At 33.4% G+C, this 19,987-nt stretch overlaps 1 protein-coding gene across 9 annotated transcripts in view; it reads right to left on the bottom strand.

Moving 5' to 3' along the window:
- GALNT13 (polypeptide N-acetylgalactosaminyltransferase 13) overlaps window positions 2,807-19,987 on the bottom strand; it is a 604,605-nt gene continuing 587,424 nt past the window's right edge. For 4 of the 9 annotated variants that reach the window (XM_021076287.1, XM_021076290.1, XM_021076288.1 and 1 more), the window contains 4 exons: window positions 17,647-17,781; window positions 13,233-13,262; window positions 9,088-9,284; window positions 5,106-5,494 (listed from right to left, as the gene is read on the bottom strand). In XM_021076287.1, coding sequence (XP_020931946.1) covers window positions 9,096-9,284; window positions 13,233-13,262; window positions 17,647-17,781 — 354 coding nt within the window. In that variant the 3' untranslated portion in view covers window positions 5,106-5,494; window positions 9,088-9,095. The other 5 variants (XM_021076291.1, XM_021076289.1, XM_021076294.1 and 2 more) reach the window with 5 other exon arrangements.

Here is a 19,987-nt window from a genome sequence, read left to right as displayed (position 1 = left end):
TTAGCATCTATAAATAAGATGCAAATAAAATGTTTGTGATCAGATAAGATCATCATTTCACAAGTGGTGAAAAGTATGCAAGGGGGTTGCCAAAATTTTAAGTTTTATTGATCCAATTTGTACTGTGCTCTTAAATCTCCCACAAAAAAATAAAAAGAAGGTAAATTTTTTCTGTTGTTTTATTGTTATATTCTCTTCTCTTGCTCTCTCTTTACATTTTTCTCCTTTTTATTATTTAGGCGTTTCTAAGCACCATGGCAAAAATCAAATTTGTGCGTTGTGTTTACTACAGTCTACAGAGCTCCACTGGGAAACCTATAAATCTCTGCTGATTACCCTGAAGTCTTTGAAACTGAATAGCCTAGGACCTACCCAATGGTCACAGTAATAGATGGTCTAATTCTGTGCAAGCTGTAGGCCAATCTTACTTTTACTTTGAACATAATTATAAGGAAAATGGAAGTGATAGAGGGGCATATTCTGTTAGTTACTTCAGAAGAGGCTATTGCCCAGTAATACTGGAATGTTCTGTAATCATGCCATTTCCTGTTAATTTCTTTATTTTTGCTGCAGGTCATTATTTGTTGTCTGTAGCAGTATTTCATAGAAGTAATTTACATATGAAAGGTAGTAAGAATGTATATTTCTCTAAAGAATCAATGTATTTATCACAGAATGTTTAACAAAGACATTTTCCTCATTGTTGTGCCTTCTTTTTATTTGAGTGCTTTTTAATTGAAGACAGTACTAGTTCTATTAACAATGGTGAATCCTGGCAACACTGCTTACAGCTATATGATCTTTGGGCAAGACAGATTACACATCTGGGTCTCAGGCTTATTATCTATTAACAAGGAAACTAAGATTAGATGATCTGTAAAATCATTTCAAAGTTTCTAAAGTTATGTTTTGTTCATAGACTTGCTCTTAGAAAATAAATTTAGTAATTGCTCTTGTGAAACCATGAAAATATATGATTCTTAAGAGAATATTTCTCCCCTCTAGAAATAAAAATCCGTACCTTCATATGGCCATTGAACACAACCAAAAATAAAAATAAAAATTATTTAATCTTAATAGAGCAGCTTATATAATGCACAACTTGTTTATAAAATAACACATTTCATTTTGATAAGGCAGGATACTTTATCACAGAGAAAAAAAATATAGTCCATACATGAATGTGAAGAATATTAGGAAGAAAATTATATTTGGAGACAGTTACATAAATCCTGTCTAGATATATTACTAGACTTAAAAATTTAAAATGATGGAGTTCCCGTCGTGGCTCAGCAGTAGCGAACCTGACTAGTATCCATGAGATGAGGGTTTGATCCCTGGCCTCACTCAGTGAGTTAAGGATCCGGTGTTACCATGAGCTGTGGTGTAGGTCACAGATGTGGCTTGGATCTGGTGTTGGTGTGACTGTGGTGTAGGCTGGCAGCTACAGCTCCGTTTCAAGCTCTATCCTGGGAACTTCCATATGCTGTGGGTGTGGCCCTAAAAAAAAGACAGAAAAAATTAAAATAATGTGCATAAATACATGATACAGTAGACTTTAGCAACTTTAACAGACATTTTTCAGTTCATTAATTCAAAAAATGTTAAATATCTACTATGTGCCAAGAACTTTGCTGGGGATGTCACAGTGAACAAGACTAACAAAATGCAGGTTTTTAGTAGGCATACATCCTAGGGTATGTGTTGGGGATGAGGAGGTGGAAGGATAGGCAAAATGTAAAGAAGCACATTTATAGTTTGTCATAGAGCGTACAAGGATAGGGAGGGTGGGAGGGAGAAGTGTTTGCCTTACTGATGAGATAATATTTGAGAGACCTAGAGAAAATGAGTGAGAGCTCTGATGGACAAGGGAATAAAACGTGAACATAGAAATTTGCTTAGACGCCAGAGTAGAATGAGTAAGGGACAGTCAGAAATGTGTGTGTGTGTGTGTGCACGCACGTCGAAGTATATAATTCATGAGGGACCTTGAGGACCTTTTTAAGAAGTTTGGTTGGAGAAATACAAGAAGTCATAGGAGGATTGTGAGCAGAGAAGTGAAACAAATTTAACAGAATGACTGTGGCTGTTGTATTAAAAAAAGACTATTGGGGCAAGGATTGGGAAATTAGGGAACCAAATTATATGCATGTTGCAATTTAAAAGGTTAGAGGTAGTGACAAGTTGTTGGTTCTTAGTTTCAAAGATGGAATCAAAGGAATCTGCTGATGGATTAAAGTTGAGAGATAAAGGAGGAGTCAAAAATGACTCTTGGATTTTGGTCTGAGCCCCTGAAAGGCTGGGGTTGACATTAACTTCAGTGGGGGAAGACCTCAGATAAGGAAGATTCAATTCATTTGAAATATTGATTAGTCTAGCTTCATAGACAAGGAATGTATTAGATGTATGCATTATGAATCCACTCATGATTTTAGTTTATTGAATATAATATTTTAAAAAATAAACTTTAATTAGTCATTGGTTTTCAGTGATTTATAATATTTTATGTCTTTTTTTTTTTTTTTGGTTAGACACTCTAATAGTGTGTGCTGAAACCATCTGAAAGTTCTTTGAAAAATTTTCTTTGGCATACAAACCCAGGCAATTTTCATATTTTCTGTATTTTTGCTATGAACGTAATGAACTTTCAGATACTTAAAATGCTGCTAAAATATGTCAAATTCAGTTTCAGTGGAGTAGCTGAATTTAAAAAAAATTGTCATTGGCTCTTTGCTGCATAACATATGCATTTTGTTTGACAAATCCATAATGAGTAGAACAGATTATATAAAAGAGTCCTTGAGTATTTTTTTTTTTTGTCTTTTTTTTTTTTTGCCATTTCTTGGGCCACTGCCTCAGCATATGGAGGTTCCCAGGCTAGGGATCTAATCGAAGCTGTAGCTGCCGGCCTACGCCAGAGCCACAGCAACTAGCGATCCGAGCCACATCTGTGACCTACACTGCAGCTCATAGCAACACTGGATCCTTAACCCACTGAGCTGGGCCAGGGATCGAACCCGCAACCTCATATTTCCTGGTCAGATTCGTTAACCATTGAGCCACGACGGGAACTCCAAAAGAGTCGTTGAGTATTTAACCTTTATAAGTTTAAGGAGGAATGCTGTGTAGGGCCATTTTATCATATTTTAGTCAGGACAAGAGAAAAGGGGGAAAATAAGAAAGAAAATGGAAAATGTGATTGTTAAGTGAGACCTCAGTTGACTCGTGAGTCCACTATCGCCTCAGAAAAAAATACCCCCACATTCAAATTTTACCTATAATTTTATTTGTTTGTTTATTTATTTATTTATTCATCTTTTTAGGGCTGCACTTGTAGCATATGGAAGTTCCTAGGCTAGGGGTTGAATCCAGAGCTGCAGCTGCTGACCTATGCCACAGTCACAGAAATGCCAGATTTGAGCCATGTCTGTGACCTACACTGTAGCTCACAGCAATGCCTAATCCTTAAACTACTGAGCAGGGCCAGATACGGAACCTGCATGCTCATGGATACTAGTTGAGTTCATTATTGCTGAGCCATAATGGGTATTCCCAAATTTTCCTTATAATTTTAAATTTAAATAAATTTAAAACATAGCACAAATTTCACATATTTTTCTTCCTTTTCATGTTTTCTGCTCATTTGTTATGAATGCAAATGGTTTTAAAGTGGAAAAAAAAATTCAGTTATTCCAAGAGACTTTGAGGTCTACACTTTAACTGAAATGCTCTAGGTAGAATAATTCTTCCTTAGCGTTATACCAGTTTAAAGCCAATAAGGAAGAAATGCTATCAGGGAAAATCAAATGATGGTTTTACTATCTTTTAGAAAGGGTGCTCCTTGTCATTAGAATGTAGTTCTTGTGTGTGGTGTGTGTGTGTGTGTGTATGCACGCACACATGTGTGAGAGAGAGAGTTTTCCTGTAGCTAGCCTGATCAAACTGATTGATATTTTCTGTTAGAGCTTTTTAAGGAAAGATGACAGCTGAAGATGTGACATCCCCTACTCTAGAGGTCATTTCTTCCATTTGCACCCCCTTCACCTCCTGCCCCAAATTTTTTACTGAGTGCATTTACAATGAATTAAAATACATATGTAGGGCAACTTTATGGACATTTAAAATGGCATCAAATGGTGTCACAGATTTTTCTTCCTTTTCATGTCTTATGTATTTTGAACACAAAGTGTTTTAAGATGGACAAAGATAATGTGAAGTTAATCTATTTATAATTATGTTTCATGAGCCATAATTTATGGCAATGATATCTAGCATTTCAGTTAAAATAAAAGTTTAATGGATATATATTTTAAGTTCATTCCCCCAATGATGAAAACTTTAGATATGCTGGCATAACAATGAAATTCTGATAGTAATGCATTACTTTTTAAATTATAAAGTAGTCATAGTGTCCTAACTAAAGTCCTAAATGCCAAAGAATAAAAGTTAGGGCTAATACTTTACCCTTCACCTACATTTCTGTGCAGCCTAAGTGACAAGTCATAATGTCTAGAGTGAAGAGATAAAGAACGATATAGTTTATAAGACAGAGACGGTGGTTAAAGATTGAGTTTTCCACATCAATTTCTGCAACCAAGCTGATTGTTACTCAGCCTGTGTTAGAAGTGACTACAACCCAGAGTATCTTTTAAAAGGTTTCAGTTGTTGCCTTTTAGCTTCATCTTGTTTCCCTCAATGCCTAGCTAGTTTCTTCTAATTTTATGTACTTTAAATTGAATTTTCAAATTCTCCTCCCCTTTTTTAAATTATGATGTTTTTATGTAAGTACTCTATGAGAAGTCAATGTCCAATTTAATTTTTTCCCAGTACAAAATTTGGAGCTGATTTTTAAAATCATTGCTCAGAAGAAATTTAATGTATGTCCTTGCTGTTGACATAGAATTCAATATGTTTCCATGAAAGTTCAGTAGAAACAGAGTGAGTTTATAAAACAATTGATAATATTTCATAACGTAGTTATTTTATAAGGTATTTACATTGTCTTTCTTTCCACATTATGACAAAAAGAAATAAAAAATAACCTCCCCAAAATTAATCCTATGATATCATGGCAGTAATTTTTTTTTTTTAAAAAGCAAACACAATTTGTTTTTCAAGTTATTTTGATGTTTAATAACAGTTTACTGTTATTCTTTTTATGTGCTTTTTAATTGGATACAAATTTTAGTAGGGAAATAAGCAAACATTCCTAAAAATGAATTATAAACAGCTGCGTTTTAGAATACTAAAAGGATTTTAAAACTTTCAATTCAGCAAAGTTAATATTTTTCCCTAATTGAAATAATGGAAACACATAAGTGTAGACACTTTCATGGCTTAGGGGAGATGGTCTTCATGCCCCCAGAGTCATGTTCCTTAGCAACCACTGTTGAGATCTGCTTCCACTACAGTCCTGCATGGTAGGCACCATTTTGTCTTCTTCAGAAGGTTCATCTAGACATTGATTACTGTTAACATGTCTCAAGGTGAGTCTCTGTAAAAGATAACCAATAATCAGTGTTACATATTCTATTTTAAGCTTCATTAGCACATCAGATTAAATATGCTCTTTAAAAAATCCTCTATGTTTTTTTTTTTTTGGTGTAAAAATTGTGATATGTCTGTAAAAGGAACTGAGTGCACAGGTGGCTCTGAACTAAGTATTATACAGCTTTCACTGTTATGGTTTCATCATTGTCTAATATACCTTTATTTGCAGATGGTTACAGAAATTGGTCAGTATTTATCATGCAGTGCCAAGAATTCAGGCTCCGTTGCAAAAAGTCCATTTGTGAGCTTAGAGTTCAGTTGAAGAGTGAAAATATTAACAAGCTTTTACAAAATCTTAGTTTTCTTAGGCATGTGTTATTCAGTAACGATTTAGTAAATATGCGAAGAGCTGTCACAACTGTGACACAAATAAACTGCTAGAGAAGTTCCCATAGTATCTGTGACTATGCAATAGTCATTATAGAACAGTAAGTATCATAGCAACAAATATCTGTCTTACTTGATAGTGTGCTGACCACATTTGGTTTACACTTTTAAGGATCTTAAACAATACCAACATCAAATAAAAACAGAGTTGAGATGGACACATATTTTAAAATATTATGCCTATATATACTTTTTTCATAATAACAGTATTCATTAATAAGCATCCTCTCAGTAGCCAAATGCTGAAATATAATTTTAATAATTGCAGTAAGTTAACCAGTTGTTACTTGTCTTCTCTTTTGTGTTCACATTTACATTTTGAAATCATATTTTTGGACTTTTCAGATATACATTTTAAGTCCACATGGTTTTACATATTAATGTACTAATTACATACATTATTATATATAGTTTTGCTCTGTTTCATGGGCAGTGCCTTGAACCATACTATATGAAAAACTTCCCGGCTAGAAGAGGTATGCTTGAATATGGGAGGTATTTACAGTCATACTGCCCTGAATGGCCTGATCTCATTGGAATATAGTAGGTGATTTGCAGAGATATCTTGAAAAAAAACATGTATGTACAGTTTTGTTGCAAATTACCAAAATTAAAAGTAGAAAAATATTTTTGGGGGGAGTTGGCTCTTGATACTATTTTGAAAGTTGGAAGATAAAAAATGTAGGGTGTATGCAAAAAAAATGGTGGAGAAGGACTCCCTAGACAATTGCAATTTATTTGGATTAGGACTACAAACACCCTGGACTGCACTTGCCCTAAGATAGAATGGAAAATAAGTTTGTGGTAGAGAATGTTTAATAGACAACAAACAGGAAATTAAAAGAGGAAGGCTATTATATGTGAAGATTTGAAGATTGAGGCCTTTGTTGTTGCTCTTTTCAATATATGGAATCAAGCTATTTATACTGAAAAATGGACAAAAGAATAAATGGCCAAAGATAGGCAAGAAGATAGTTGATTTATGTCTATGATGCCAGAAATTATGTTGTCGGTTTATAAACCAACAGCTGACTTGAAAAAATATACAAAACAAAAGCTTTTTTTTCTAGAAAGTTCTAGTTAAAAATAAAATATTCTTCACTTTCGTTACGTACCTGAGGTCCTGTGTGTATATATGTCCTTTTCTAAAAAAGCCACTTACCCTTGTTTGCTTCTATTAGATCCTTTTAAAAAACATGTATATAACTTTAAGGATTAGATTGAATATGGGTTTTGTCAACTACATATATAATAACTTTTAAATATTAGTATTGTTCTTTCTAAAAAATGCATAAATATTTTCTTTGAAGGAATTAATTAGTAGTTGAAAGCCACTGCTAAGATAACAACTAACAAATGAAAATACTCTCCTTTTCAATTTAATGCAGTAGAAAGACAAGACTTTTTTGGGTCAGATAGCTATACGTATGAATTTCTGCCTCTCCAAGTTACTAGCTGTGAAAATTTGGGCAAGCTACTACATCATTCTGAGGACTTAAGATTCTTTGTCAGATGCTTAGTTATACTTACTAATACTTAAAAATTCCCTTTTCCCTACTGCTTAAAAATTTTGACCTTTTAGTCAGCTATCTAACCATGATCCCTTGCCAACCTGATAAGGATAAAAATATTAACTATTTATAGGTAAAATCACTTATGGTCAAAATGACCTCTGATCAATTAACTGCATCTACATCTAATAAATTGCATTGTAGTACCTGAAAGGAAGCCAAACTGTGGGCTTCTCTTAGTACAGAGACTTGCAGTTTTGCATATTTCCTTGGGTTCCTGGCAATTATTACAGAGCTATTGTCTCCTTTGAGGCATAAGGCTATTAAGCCAGGGTAGTTTCGACATCTGTCTGATGTGACTCTCATCCCCTAGCTTAGGGTTCTATCACCTGTGGAGAAGCTAGCTCTGATAAGACTGTATGAACTGCTGTGGGAACTGCTACAAATTCTGAAAGAAACAAGTTGTAGTTTCTGCTCTGTCATTCTATAAGTAGACTTGTGAGACTAAATAGTTAAGTCTGAGAAGACCACCTGGTGGGCACTTCACCTACCAGGTATGATTGCTTTGAAAACAATGGTAAGATAAGATAACATATGCAAATTGCTTTGTACACAAGTTCTCTTTGTGCAAAAGGTCCAGACTGTTCCAGCTTTCCAGTACATGTTTGGAATGTCCTTGTTTCAAGTGTTAAGTCTAAATCTAACACCACCCCTCCTCTCCTCTCCTCTCCTCTCTTCACTTCCATTCCCAGCCTTGTCATAAGTATTCCAAGCTCAACTGTGTCCTCTACTAACAACCTTTAAGCAATTCATCTGAGCCAGAATAACTCCCTGACTCCTTGTCTTATCACAACGAGGTATTGGACAATGTAATAGCCTTTATTTACAGGACAGTTATCCTCTTAAGATAAAGAACTAGGACATGTCCTTATTTGTACTCTTTACAAGAATTCCATACCAGTTTTTTGACCTGGACTGAATAGTGATTCATTTTATTGCCTACTGAAAAGATACTGACAAATCATGCAAGTTCAGAAATGAAAGTACAATTTTAAAAAGCTTTTGTTATTATATCACTTAACCAACAAAAAGAAATACTTAATAAATAATTTACTTCATAAAGTTATTGAAAATTACATCTTAGTCTTCAATGATGCATTTGCTTAAAGTTTCAGGTTAAAACAGTAAATTTTAGAAAGGATATATTATATCCGTACACAAAGTATCTGAATAAAAATTAACAAAATTTAGTAATTTCAGTGTTCCAAAAACAGTATCTTGTTTATGTTAGGTTTTTTTATTGATTTTTTTTCAGCTCTAATATGAAACCTGTTGTCATACAGATATGGCTATAGTTAGTCTAAAAAGAGCCAATGTGTCATAATGTAGTCCATCAATTATGTATATTTATATTTGAAATAAAAAACTGGAAAATGCTTATTAATAACGGACAAACACCACTTAATATATGTTGCCTTCAAATTAATGAGCAGCTAAGAAGTAAAGGACTGAAAAATAACTCCATGGAGTAATAGTACATGAAGATTTTTTAAACCACATTTTAAAGAAGTTTCTAGATTTCAATAACATAACATACCAAAAATACTAAAATAAATTTAATAAAGTCTATAACACAAACCTCCAAAATTATTTGAGAAAGTAATCAGTAGAATTCTTAAAAATATTTCTAAAAATTTCCATTCTTGTATAGTTTCTTAGAAGCCATTTTTGCAAAGGGTTATCATTACATATTTCCACAGTGGGCTGTTGGGAGCCATCAGCTACTTTGCTTACTGAGAGACAGGACTGGGTGATTATGTGAAGAAGAGTGTGGGTCTGTTTGACAAAGAAAATAATGAATAATGACAAAATCAAGTATAAAGGCAGTAATAAATCAATCATTCTTAGCAACATACAATTTCTACTGGATTAGCACAGAAAGCACACGTCACAATAATTGCATCTATGGAACTGTAAGCCACATCCCTTTAAGCTGGCTTTCATGTCAGTTGTATTCAGTAGGAGTAAATGAAAATAAGACTGAGAATATGGAGAGGTATCTGAGATCAAATGATGAAATATTTGGGGTAAAAATTTATTTTGGATAGAAAAGATTATATTCTTAGTGTTCTGTCTAGTAATAAAATACTCTTGGCATTAAAGGAATTATTTTGTGCGTGCATATCCCAAACCACTGATTAGTCCAGTGAATATTTTATTATGGTTTTTGGCTTCCTCATCCCTTTGCCCTAAACTTGAGTGGATGCCAGGGAAGAATCTTGGGAATAATTAGCTTTAAGCCTTAAGTTTACTTTGTACAGTGTGGTACTCAAATTGTTTCTATTGTTTCCAACAGGGCTAATTTGGTGGTGTTAGAAATGCTCCATCTATGCATTGCTACATTCATCTAAACGTCAGTTAAAAAAATTGATGAAGAAAAAAGAAAGTGGTCAACTCCATTCACTCTCTTAATTTGACCTAATTCTCCAAACATAATTTGTAATTATGTAGAGATAGACAAAATTAGACAGATAGACAAAATAGACAAATTAGTCTATTTCCTCCACAGGAACATTAGCTCCAGGAAGGCCAGGGACCATGACTACCTTTATTAGCAAGTCCAGTGCCTGCTCACATGAGGTATGCTATAAATTTGCTGATTGAAATACTTAGTGGAAAACCAGGGCAGAAAATAAATTGGGATAAAATTAAACTTTATCTCTTGGGCAACTTAATGGACTCAGATCATTGGATTTTCCACTTCAAGAGCTTACTTTCTATGGTGAAATGTTAGATAAATGATTTACAAAGATTGAAAATATAACATCATTGTATGTAATAACTTTTATTTGTGAAATGATACTGTTCACTATATATAGCTGATTTGTTAAGGAGATAAAGTTTCTGGTCTTTTTTTTTTTTCAAATCAAGTTTGACTTTACTGTCTAAACTGTTTTAAATGTCTAGGCTTGATAATCCTCTACCCTTAGTGATTATTTTTGTGTGTGTGCAATGAACATATATTTGGTAAACGTCATGTTAACGTCAAAGACCACAGTTTTGGTGATTAGGAATTTCAAGTGTTATTAAAAAGAAAAATGAATTATAAAGTTTTCCTTGGTTAAAAACAAAACTTGATTTTACTTATACTCAAGAAATGTACCTCCAGAACATGAATACAGTATAAAATTTTCCATAAAAAATATATTTGTAATATTTTCCCCCAAAATGTTTGTCATGTGAATGACAATGAAAAAAAAATCAAAGAAATTTTACTCTAGGTACTTATAAAAAAACAAAAACCAGAAGAAATTAGAAATCTGAAACTGTCTCTTTGAGATAAAAATGTATTTTTCATTTAAAAGACCCGCAAAATAGTTAGAGCTTTTATTTGTTTGGAAAAAAAGTATAGTTTATTTATTTATTTTTTGAGTATCCTCTCTAGGAGAGATACCAATTATTAATGTTTTGTCTTCTAGTAATTTTCGTCACTTAGGCAATTTTTTTTATAATTGAGCTCATTAAATAGACTTCCCTTTATATTAAGGGTATCATTCTTATAATTAAATATTCTAAAAACCTAAAAAAATAAACAATTTCTACAAAGTAGACTTGACCAAAATCATTTAACTTTTCCATGGGAGGGGTGGTAGATATCCAATTTTGAGCTGTTGTAAATAATGCTATAATAAACATCTCTGAACATCTCTCTCCATATCTGTAATAATTTTTTTTCTTTTTGGCCACACCCATGGCATGAAGAAATCGCTGGGTCAGGGATCAAACCTGAGCCATAGCCATAACCAGAGCCACAGCAGTGACAACCCCACATTCTTAACCTGCTGAGCCACAGGGAGCTCCTATAATCCCTTCTTTAAAGATGATTCTTAAAAATGAAATCTCAAGATCAAAAGGTATGAACATTTTAATAACACATATTAGCAAAATTTTAAAAATTAAGAATAATTATTTTGCAATAATAGCAATAGCAGGTTTCTTATGCTTACTAGATACCAGAATACTATATTTGTGTCATCAGTCTATGCATCAGAATACTTCATCTGTATCAGTATTGTGTGTTGCCACTATAAAATTTTCTTGACATAAGGATAGGATAAAGAAATGGATAAAAGAACACATATGAAATGATTTTTATGTATATATTTTTATGGTTATTTAAAATAACTATTTCATTTTCATTGGCAAATTTATATTTCTCTTATGCTATTTATTCAAGACTTTGGATATTTTTATATTAAGTGTGCTTTTTTCTTTTCTTTCTTTCTTTTTTTTTTCTTTTTTTCTTTTTTTTTTTTTGTTTTTGCTTTTTAGGCCCACACCCATGGCATATGGAAGTTCTCAGACTAGGGGTTGAATCGGGGTGGTAGCTACCAGCCTACCCCACGTACACCACAGCCACATTAACTCGGGATCTGAATGAGTCTGTGACCTACACTACAGCTCAAGGCAGTGCCAGATTCCTGACCCACTGAGTGAGGCCAGGGATCGAACCCACATCCTCATGGATACTAGTCGGATTTGTTTCCACTGCGCCACAATGGGAACTCTCTGCTTTTTATTTATTTTTTTTAAATGATCTTTTTTAAGCAGTCCTTTGTCATATTTGTTACAAATGCTTCTTAACAACTTTAGCAAATTGTCATAAACTTAGTTTTGAAGACATTGTGACATACAGGCTGATATGCAGCACACTGCCAAATATCATTTCCTATAGCATTGTTTAAAATGTTGACCAGGAGACAGGTAATATGAACCCTAAGCTAGTATTGGTTTTTATTTTTAATACAGTATTAATTGTTCTCTAAAGCATTTTACTGGGATTTACAGAATTTTAATCATATGATTTGGGGACGCATAAGAAAAAATTAGTAATTCCTGCCTTTAAATATATTTGGTTGTGCTCATGAAAGTTCCTGGGCCAGGGATTGAACTCACACCGCAGCAGTGACCCAAGCCATGGCAGTGATATCGCTGGGTCCTCAACCCACTGTGCTGCCAGGGAACTTCCTCAACCCACTATGTTGCTGGGGAACTCCATGTTTGTATGTTTTGTTATCTGAAACAAGGTGTGTCATGGAGCATCCCCAAATAGACCCTTTTGAAGATACAATTGCTCCTGAAAGCCAACTGGAATCAGGCTAGAGAAACAATTTTGGTGACAAAGTAAGAATCATAAAACTATAAAGCTAAGGCCATACCTTTGGATTAAAAAGCCCTGAGTAAAAAATTTGATATTTTAATGAAAAAATAGAAGTGACTGCACATTTGATTGAAGAATCATGCCATACTAAAAGTTTAACATGAAACTTAATTGTTATTATGTATAATGATTAAGTAAGAATACATTTGGACTTTTAGATATTTAATTTAATAGCAAAAGCAATAGAATTTATTGATCAAGTACAGAATAATAATTATTTAAATATTAATAATGAAGTTCTTATTAAAAATGTTAAATATGATCTCCTGAAAAGGTGATCTGTGCACTTGTTTGAATAGAATATGAGTATTCTAAAAAAAAAAAAAAAACAATGTACAGGTGTAGATGTTTAACAATTAAGAACTAAAAATGCAATACTAAAACTATTTAAATTCCTATTCGCTAATTGATTCTACATAAGAAATCACAGCTATGGGTCAGTGGGACATGGAAATATAATACTTGTCTGATATACACAGCCTTCAAAAGGTAAATCAAGCCACTATTTTTATTATGAAATCTACTTAGGGAAATGGCTGGATTGGCAGTTATAGATGACTTACCTTGAAATTATATTCCCATTTACCTGCTTTCTGATAAAGGTAAATAAAAGAGGAGGTATTAAGTAAAATCTAAATATAAGCTTCTATGATCAATCCCATATATTTTATATACTGAAAAAAAATTCCTGATATTGACTATGAGAAACATTTGATACAGATGGATATCTAATTCATAACAAGTATTTTCTTAGTCAACTTGCTCAGTCACATGAAAAACAAGACTTATTTTTAGCATCATATTTTGCTTTCTTTTTTTTTCATTTGTTGCATAGTGTTTGTTGAGTGTAAATGTTCTGTTCTAAAATTAGATTCTCAGACTGTATGTAGCTGCCTGGATATTCAAAAAGCAATGTGATTATGTGCACTTATTGCAGTAAAATGTAAATTTCAAATGGATTGGAACACAGCTGCAATGAAATAGAATAATATCAGAAAACTTGAATAAAACAAAATGGATGGATGACAGACCTTTATAAAATTAATCTGTAAAATAGTTCGGAGAGATGAAATTGAGGGTTTTTCTTTTCTTTTGTTTTAACTTTGTGGCAGTGGGCTTTCATAGCACCAAAGTATTCAAGTAATTTATTCAAAAGATTCTAGATAAGGTGGGGATCTTCCTGTTTTGCTAATGATGCCCCCAAAATGAATACATTTGGCCAGGTATAAGGTAATATTGAATTAAATGCATGGTTGTGTTTAAGAAATATTTAGTTAAGAAATCAGAAACTCCATATTTCAAGTCAATATTGGACAAAGACATATTTATTACCAACATGTGCTTAATTTCATTCAAATGAATGAGAAACTATTAATTTATATTATGAATATGTGTGGCTAAAGTTTGTAAGCAATCACAGTAATTTTATGACTGCCCATTTATCTAAATAGATGATATTTATTGCAGTATGTTTTTCTAATTGTTAAGGAAAGGAGAAATTCTATGTGAATAAAAGTTGGTACCACAAATAATGGATGGTATTTAACCATTTCTTTCACTTGTAATACTGTACATTTAGCTTCTCAGATCATCAGCCATCATTTGAAAGCATCTATTTATATCTGATTTTTCAATGACCTCAGGAAGCAATGTTGTGTATTGGGCAAGTTGCTGAATTTAGTGCTAGAAAAACCTGGGGTGTACAGATCTAGACAAGGAATGTAAACACACTGAGCTCTGCTTTACTAATGTGAAAAATACAAATATATTATCTTTATAGGACTAGTGTAAGAATTGTGTGAGAAAGTAGATAAAATTAAAGACACTCCGTAAACTTTATTTCCTTCTCTTTCTATCCCCCCCCACCCCCGTCTAAGAACTAAACAAACAAAAGCAGCTGTTTTAAGGCTTTATGATACTGTTTTATTTTTCCTCTGGATATTCCAACAATTCTGCTCCTATTTATGACTTGCTTTTTTAAGATTGAAAGGACTATGGGAGATAAGGTAATGGAATATTTCATTTGTTCACAGTGCGAGATTCACAATTATACCCATAACAGGCTTTCTTTTAATACTTTATTAGGACCCAAATCCTGCCTCAGCAGCTTGGTGTGATCTTTGTACTTTAGGTTCCTCCTGATAAAGGAAGAGAACTTTAAGGTAAATTTCAGCTCTGTAATTCTGAGAATGCTACCAAGTTTCATTGTGCTTTGAAAGTGCACCACCTCAGAGGTCTCTCAGGGAAGAGTAAATTTGCCCTTGATAGTCATAGATAAAGAAATGAATTAAAGAAGTAACAAGTGTCACTCATCTACTTTTCACTGGTTGAAATATGAAACTAGAGCTGCTTGGCTATTACTCCCCTTTCCTATTTCAGCACCTCTTACCCTGTTGCTCCATTTCCTTCCTCCATCTCTCCTAGAAGCCTCGTCATTTTCCAAAATGAATTTATGCCTTTTCCTAGTGTTGCAATATTTTTCAACAGTGCATTTAAAAAAGACAAGACAGCAGAAGTTTGGCTACTGTCTAGACCTGTCCTTCTCAGACTAACGTGTACTTAAATGACCTGAGGATTTTGTTAAGATACAGACTCTGATTTAGTGTGTCTAGGGTAGTTTCTCAGATTCCTAATTTCTAACAAGTTTCCAGGTGATGTCAGTAGTCCAAGTACTACATCTGGGTAGCAGCGGTGGAGACTATTTTGTAGAAGAAAGTGATCATAAACCTAAAACTTAAAAGGTAATTATAAAAAATAAATACCATATTTCAATTTCATTAAAAAAAATCTTTTTTCCTGACTTCTTCACAAATAAAATCAGTGTTTTCTTTCAAAGCTGATATTTCCAGAAAGGCAGTGTATTATTTCTATAATTATTCTATTTTTATGTATCTAGAGAAGACACATAATGAGAACATTATGATTTTCTACATTTTTAATTGGCAAAAAAAATCTGCATTATGATTTAAATTTAGACAAGTCAAACATCACACCTTAATTTTAATTTTGAAAACAAACATATGAGAGTAAATTAAACTATGTTACGTAATTATTAACATCAGATTGTTTAAAAATAAGCATTTCTCAACATTTATAGCATATTATAAGTTTTAGGGCATGTGTTTTAGAAATAGTTTGCATGACAAAAATATTACAATGCTGTAAAAATAATTGTATAGATAACTACTTGTTATTCAAAATAGTTACAAAAAACTGTATCTTAGTTGAAGCTACCTATTGTTTTCACTTTGCTTTCAAAATCCCTTAATATTCCATAATCTTGTTACTAGCCGATGAAAATACAAAGAAATATATATCAAATGATCAACAATAGTTATTTCAAATATGAATAAATTTCAATTATGACTATAGAACCTATTGTCACTCAAAAATTATAGAAAAGTATAAAGATTAGACGTGGTATTCTGAAATTCTGTACTGCTTCATTTTAAAAAAAATATGTACAGTCATTTCCCTTTCCTTTCAATATATGCTAGATGCCATTGTTTTTTAGCACAAGCCCAATAAAGTCCTCATTTCCTAGTAAAATCTAAGGAGCAACAACAACAACAAATTTTTTATTTTAAAACTCACAGTGTTTCTCATTTATTTGTACCTTTATATGGACTTTTCCTCATTGAAGAGGTAGGGAGCTCAGGGTTTAGGATTACTCACATGTGTTATTGGAGGAAATATCATTCACCCCCAGTCTTAACATAAAGGGTGGTCATGGATGATAACAATTGAAGAGAAAAAATTGGTAGTCAAACAAGATGAATAAGGTATTAGGAATACAAAAGAGTCTGAATAGAACACACTGGTGCAATATAAGAAGGAGTCAGGGTATTTGTCTTTAATATTGTCCCAGAAGAAGAATATTTGAAGTCCAAGGAGCTTGATAATTTTGTATGAATTTTAGGGCCCAATTTTAACCCTACATAACAAGTTTCAAATCACACTAGAATTCATTGTTTTCCTGATATTCCACTTAAGAAACTACAATATCATGCAAATTAAATTGACATTCAAAAATTGACATTTTTAATTCAAATTCAGTTAAAAAGAAGGTCTTATTAAAATAACAATAATACCAACAACTCTGTAGAATAGTTATTAAAATGTTACTCTTGCAAAGTATTTTATGCTTGCATAGAATACTTCATCTGTGAAATTCATTTACCTCTATCGTATTATTTATCTTGTAAGAGTAAAGTTTCCTTTTTATCTTTAAATCAGTCACCGACCATTTCATGATTGGAAAACGGAGCAAAGATGACCAATTCATTCTGCTAAGCAAAGAGAACTGAAAGAAATGCAGCTGTTTCAAGGCAGCTTCCTATGCAGTGGAAAATATTTCTTTTTTATTAGCTCCATCTGATGGTTGATCTGGTTTTTACACACTGCCCAGGTATAAATTCCCAATAGTAATTTTGTTGTTTTCTATTCCTCTCTTTTTTCAGAAAAAATTGTGCCATACTGAGAAGGTACTCTTCAGTTGATTTTGTGCCTAATTAATTCATTGAATTCTACAAAGTATTTAATAATATAAAAAATATTCATGCTAATCTTATAGTTTTTTTCTTTAAGTCGAGAAGCATAAATATCAGATTACAACAGTGTAAAATTTAAAATTTGAAAATATTGATATTGTCCTATATGCACATCTTCACCTAGGACACACATACCTCTTAGACATGGTCTGCTTATTACCTAGTTTATTTTGAACATGTACATAATGATAACAAATTTTAAGAATATAAAAATGACTTTATTTTCCTTATTTATAGTTTATACTAATGGACTAGTTTAGCAAAAACCTGTTTATACGATATACCATCCTAATGTTTTCAGCTATGAGCATCGCGCTTGAAAATATAGTTCTTTTGATGTAAAAAAATAGCTTAGGATTTAAATATATGCAAAATATATAACTGAGTCTAAGCATTAAATAAGAAGTAAATTAAAAAAATACTATACCTCAGCATCATATTCCCATAACTGATTTCCTCTCATATGGTGGCATTTTAACATGATTACAGGGCCATTGAGTCTAGAAACATCCAAGCACAAGTCATCGGTTCGAATTTCTTTGTCAGCAGTATAAGAAAATACCTGAAAATATAAAAGTCAGCTAATAAAGTAATATCTTCTTAAAAATGAAAAGTTTCAGTATAGCATATTTAAAGTAGAAACTTTCATATAAGATAAACTTGTATTTTCAAATGATCTCTTCCGTGTGATCTTGAGAAAGCCAGTTCATCGCCCTGTGTCTTTTCCCTCAATTGCAAAATAAGTAGTGTCCATGCTTTATAAGGTTTTTGTGAAGCCTCAGGTTAACAAATTGAATTATTATAATTTTTATAATTCTGACTTTGCTTTTTTTCCTTTTCTTTCTTTCTTTTTTTTTTCTTTTTTGGCTGCCCCATGGCAGATGGAAGTTTAGTTCCTGAGCCAGAAATCAGATCCAAGTCAGAGCTGTGACCCTTGGGACCTTAATCCACTGCCCCAGGCTGGGGTTCAAACTGATCCCTCCACAAAGACACATGGCTCAAAGTTCCCAGGCTAGGGGTCAGATCGGAACTGCAGCTGCTGGCCCATGCCACAGCCATAGCAACGCCAGATCCAAGCTGCATCTGCAACCTACACCACAGCTCACAGTAACGCCAGATCCTTAATCCACTGAGAAAGACCAGGGATTGAACCTGCATCCTTGTGGATACTAGTCAGGTTTGTTATGGCTGAACTACAACAGGAACTCTGTTCTTTTTTTTTAATTGGAGTAATAGATGATTTTCAGTGTTGTGTTAGTTTCAGGTATACAGCAAAATGATATATATATATATATTCCTTTTACAGGTTATTACAAAATATTGAGTATTGTTCCCTGTGCTATACAGTAGGTTCTTGTTGGTTATCTGTTTTATATATAATAGTATGTATATGTTAATCCCAAACTCCTAATTTATCCCTTCCCCCACCCTTTCCCCCTTTGGTAACCATAAATTTGTTTACTATGTCTGTGGGTCTCATTCATTTGTATAATTCTTTTTTTTTTAGATTATACATATAAGCAATATCATATGATATTTGTTTTTGCCTGGTTTACTTCACTTAGTATGATAATCTCTAGGTCCATCCATTTGCTGCAAATGCCATTATTTTTTCATGACTGAGTGATATTCCATTGTGTGTGTGTGTGTGTGTATATATATATATATATATATATATATATACATACCACATCTTCTTCATGTTTTCATCTGTCAATGTACATTTAAGTTGCTTCCATGTCTTGGTTATTGTAAATAGTGCTCCAGTCAACATTAGGGTGCATATATCTTTTCAAATTAATGGTTTTCTCTGGATATATGCCCAGAAGTGGTATTGGTAGATGATATGGTAGCTCTATTTTTTGCTTTTTTTTAAGGAACCTCCATACTGTTTTCCAGTTGGTAAATTGGCTTACCAGTTTATATTCCCACCAGCAGTGTAGGAAGGTTTGGTTTTCTCCACATCCTCTCCAGCATCTCTTATCTGTAGACTTTTAGATTATGGCCATTCTGACTGGTGTGAGGTGTAGTTTTGATTTGCATTTCTCTAATATTAATGATGTTGATCAACTTTTCATGTGCCTTTTGGCTATCTGTAGAACTTCTTTGGAGAAATGTTTACTTCGAAGAAATGTCTGAATAGGGAGTTCCCGTCGTGGCGCAGTGGTTAACGAATCTGACTAGGAACCATGAGGTTGCAGGTTCGGTCCCTGCCCTTGCTCAGTGTGTTGACGATCTGGCGTTGCCGTGAGCTGTAGCTGTGGTATAGGTTGCAGATGCGGCTCAGATCCTGCGTTGCTGTGGCTCTGGCGTAGGCTGGTGGCTACGGCTCCGATTGGACCCTTGGCCTGGGAACCTCCACATGCCACGGGAGCGGCCCAAGAAATGGCAAAAAAAAAAGAGAAAGAAATGTCTGAATCTTCCAAGAAATGTCTACTTCGGAGAAATGATTTTCTGCCTTTTTTTCTTTTTCTTTCTTTTTTTTTTTTTTTTTTTTTTTTTGTCATTTTAGGGTTGCCCCTGGGGCATGTGGAGGTTCCCAGGCCAGGGATCCAGCCAGGGCTGTAGCTGCAGGCCTAAGCCATAGCTACAGCAATGCAGGATCCGAGCTATGTCTGCAAGCTATGCCACAGCTCACGGCAATGTCGGATCCTTAAACCACTGAGCAAGGCCAGAGATCAAACCCACATCCTCGTGAATGCTAGTTCGGTTTGTTAACCACTAAGCCAAGATGGGAACTCCTGACCATTTTTTGATTGCACTTTTTT

This window comes from Sus scrofa, chromosome 15, assembly GCF_000003025.6.
Source record: "Sus scrofa isolate TJ Tabasco breed Duroc chromosome 15, Sscrofa11.1, whole genome shotgun sequence".
In the NCBI taxonomy this organism is placed as follows: domain Eukaryota; kingdom Metazoa; phylum Chordata; class Mammalia; order Artiodactyla; family Suidae; genus Sus; species Sus scrofa.
The sequence above is the reverse complement of the archived record's forward strand: the minus strand, read 5'-3'. Positions and strand labels throughout refer to the sequence as shown.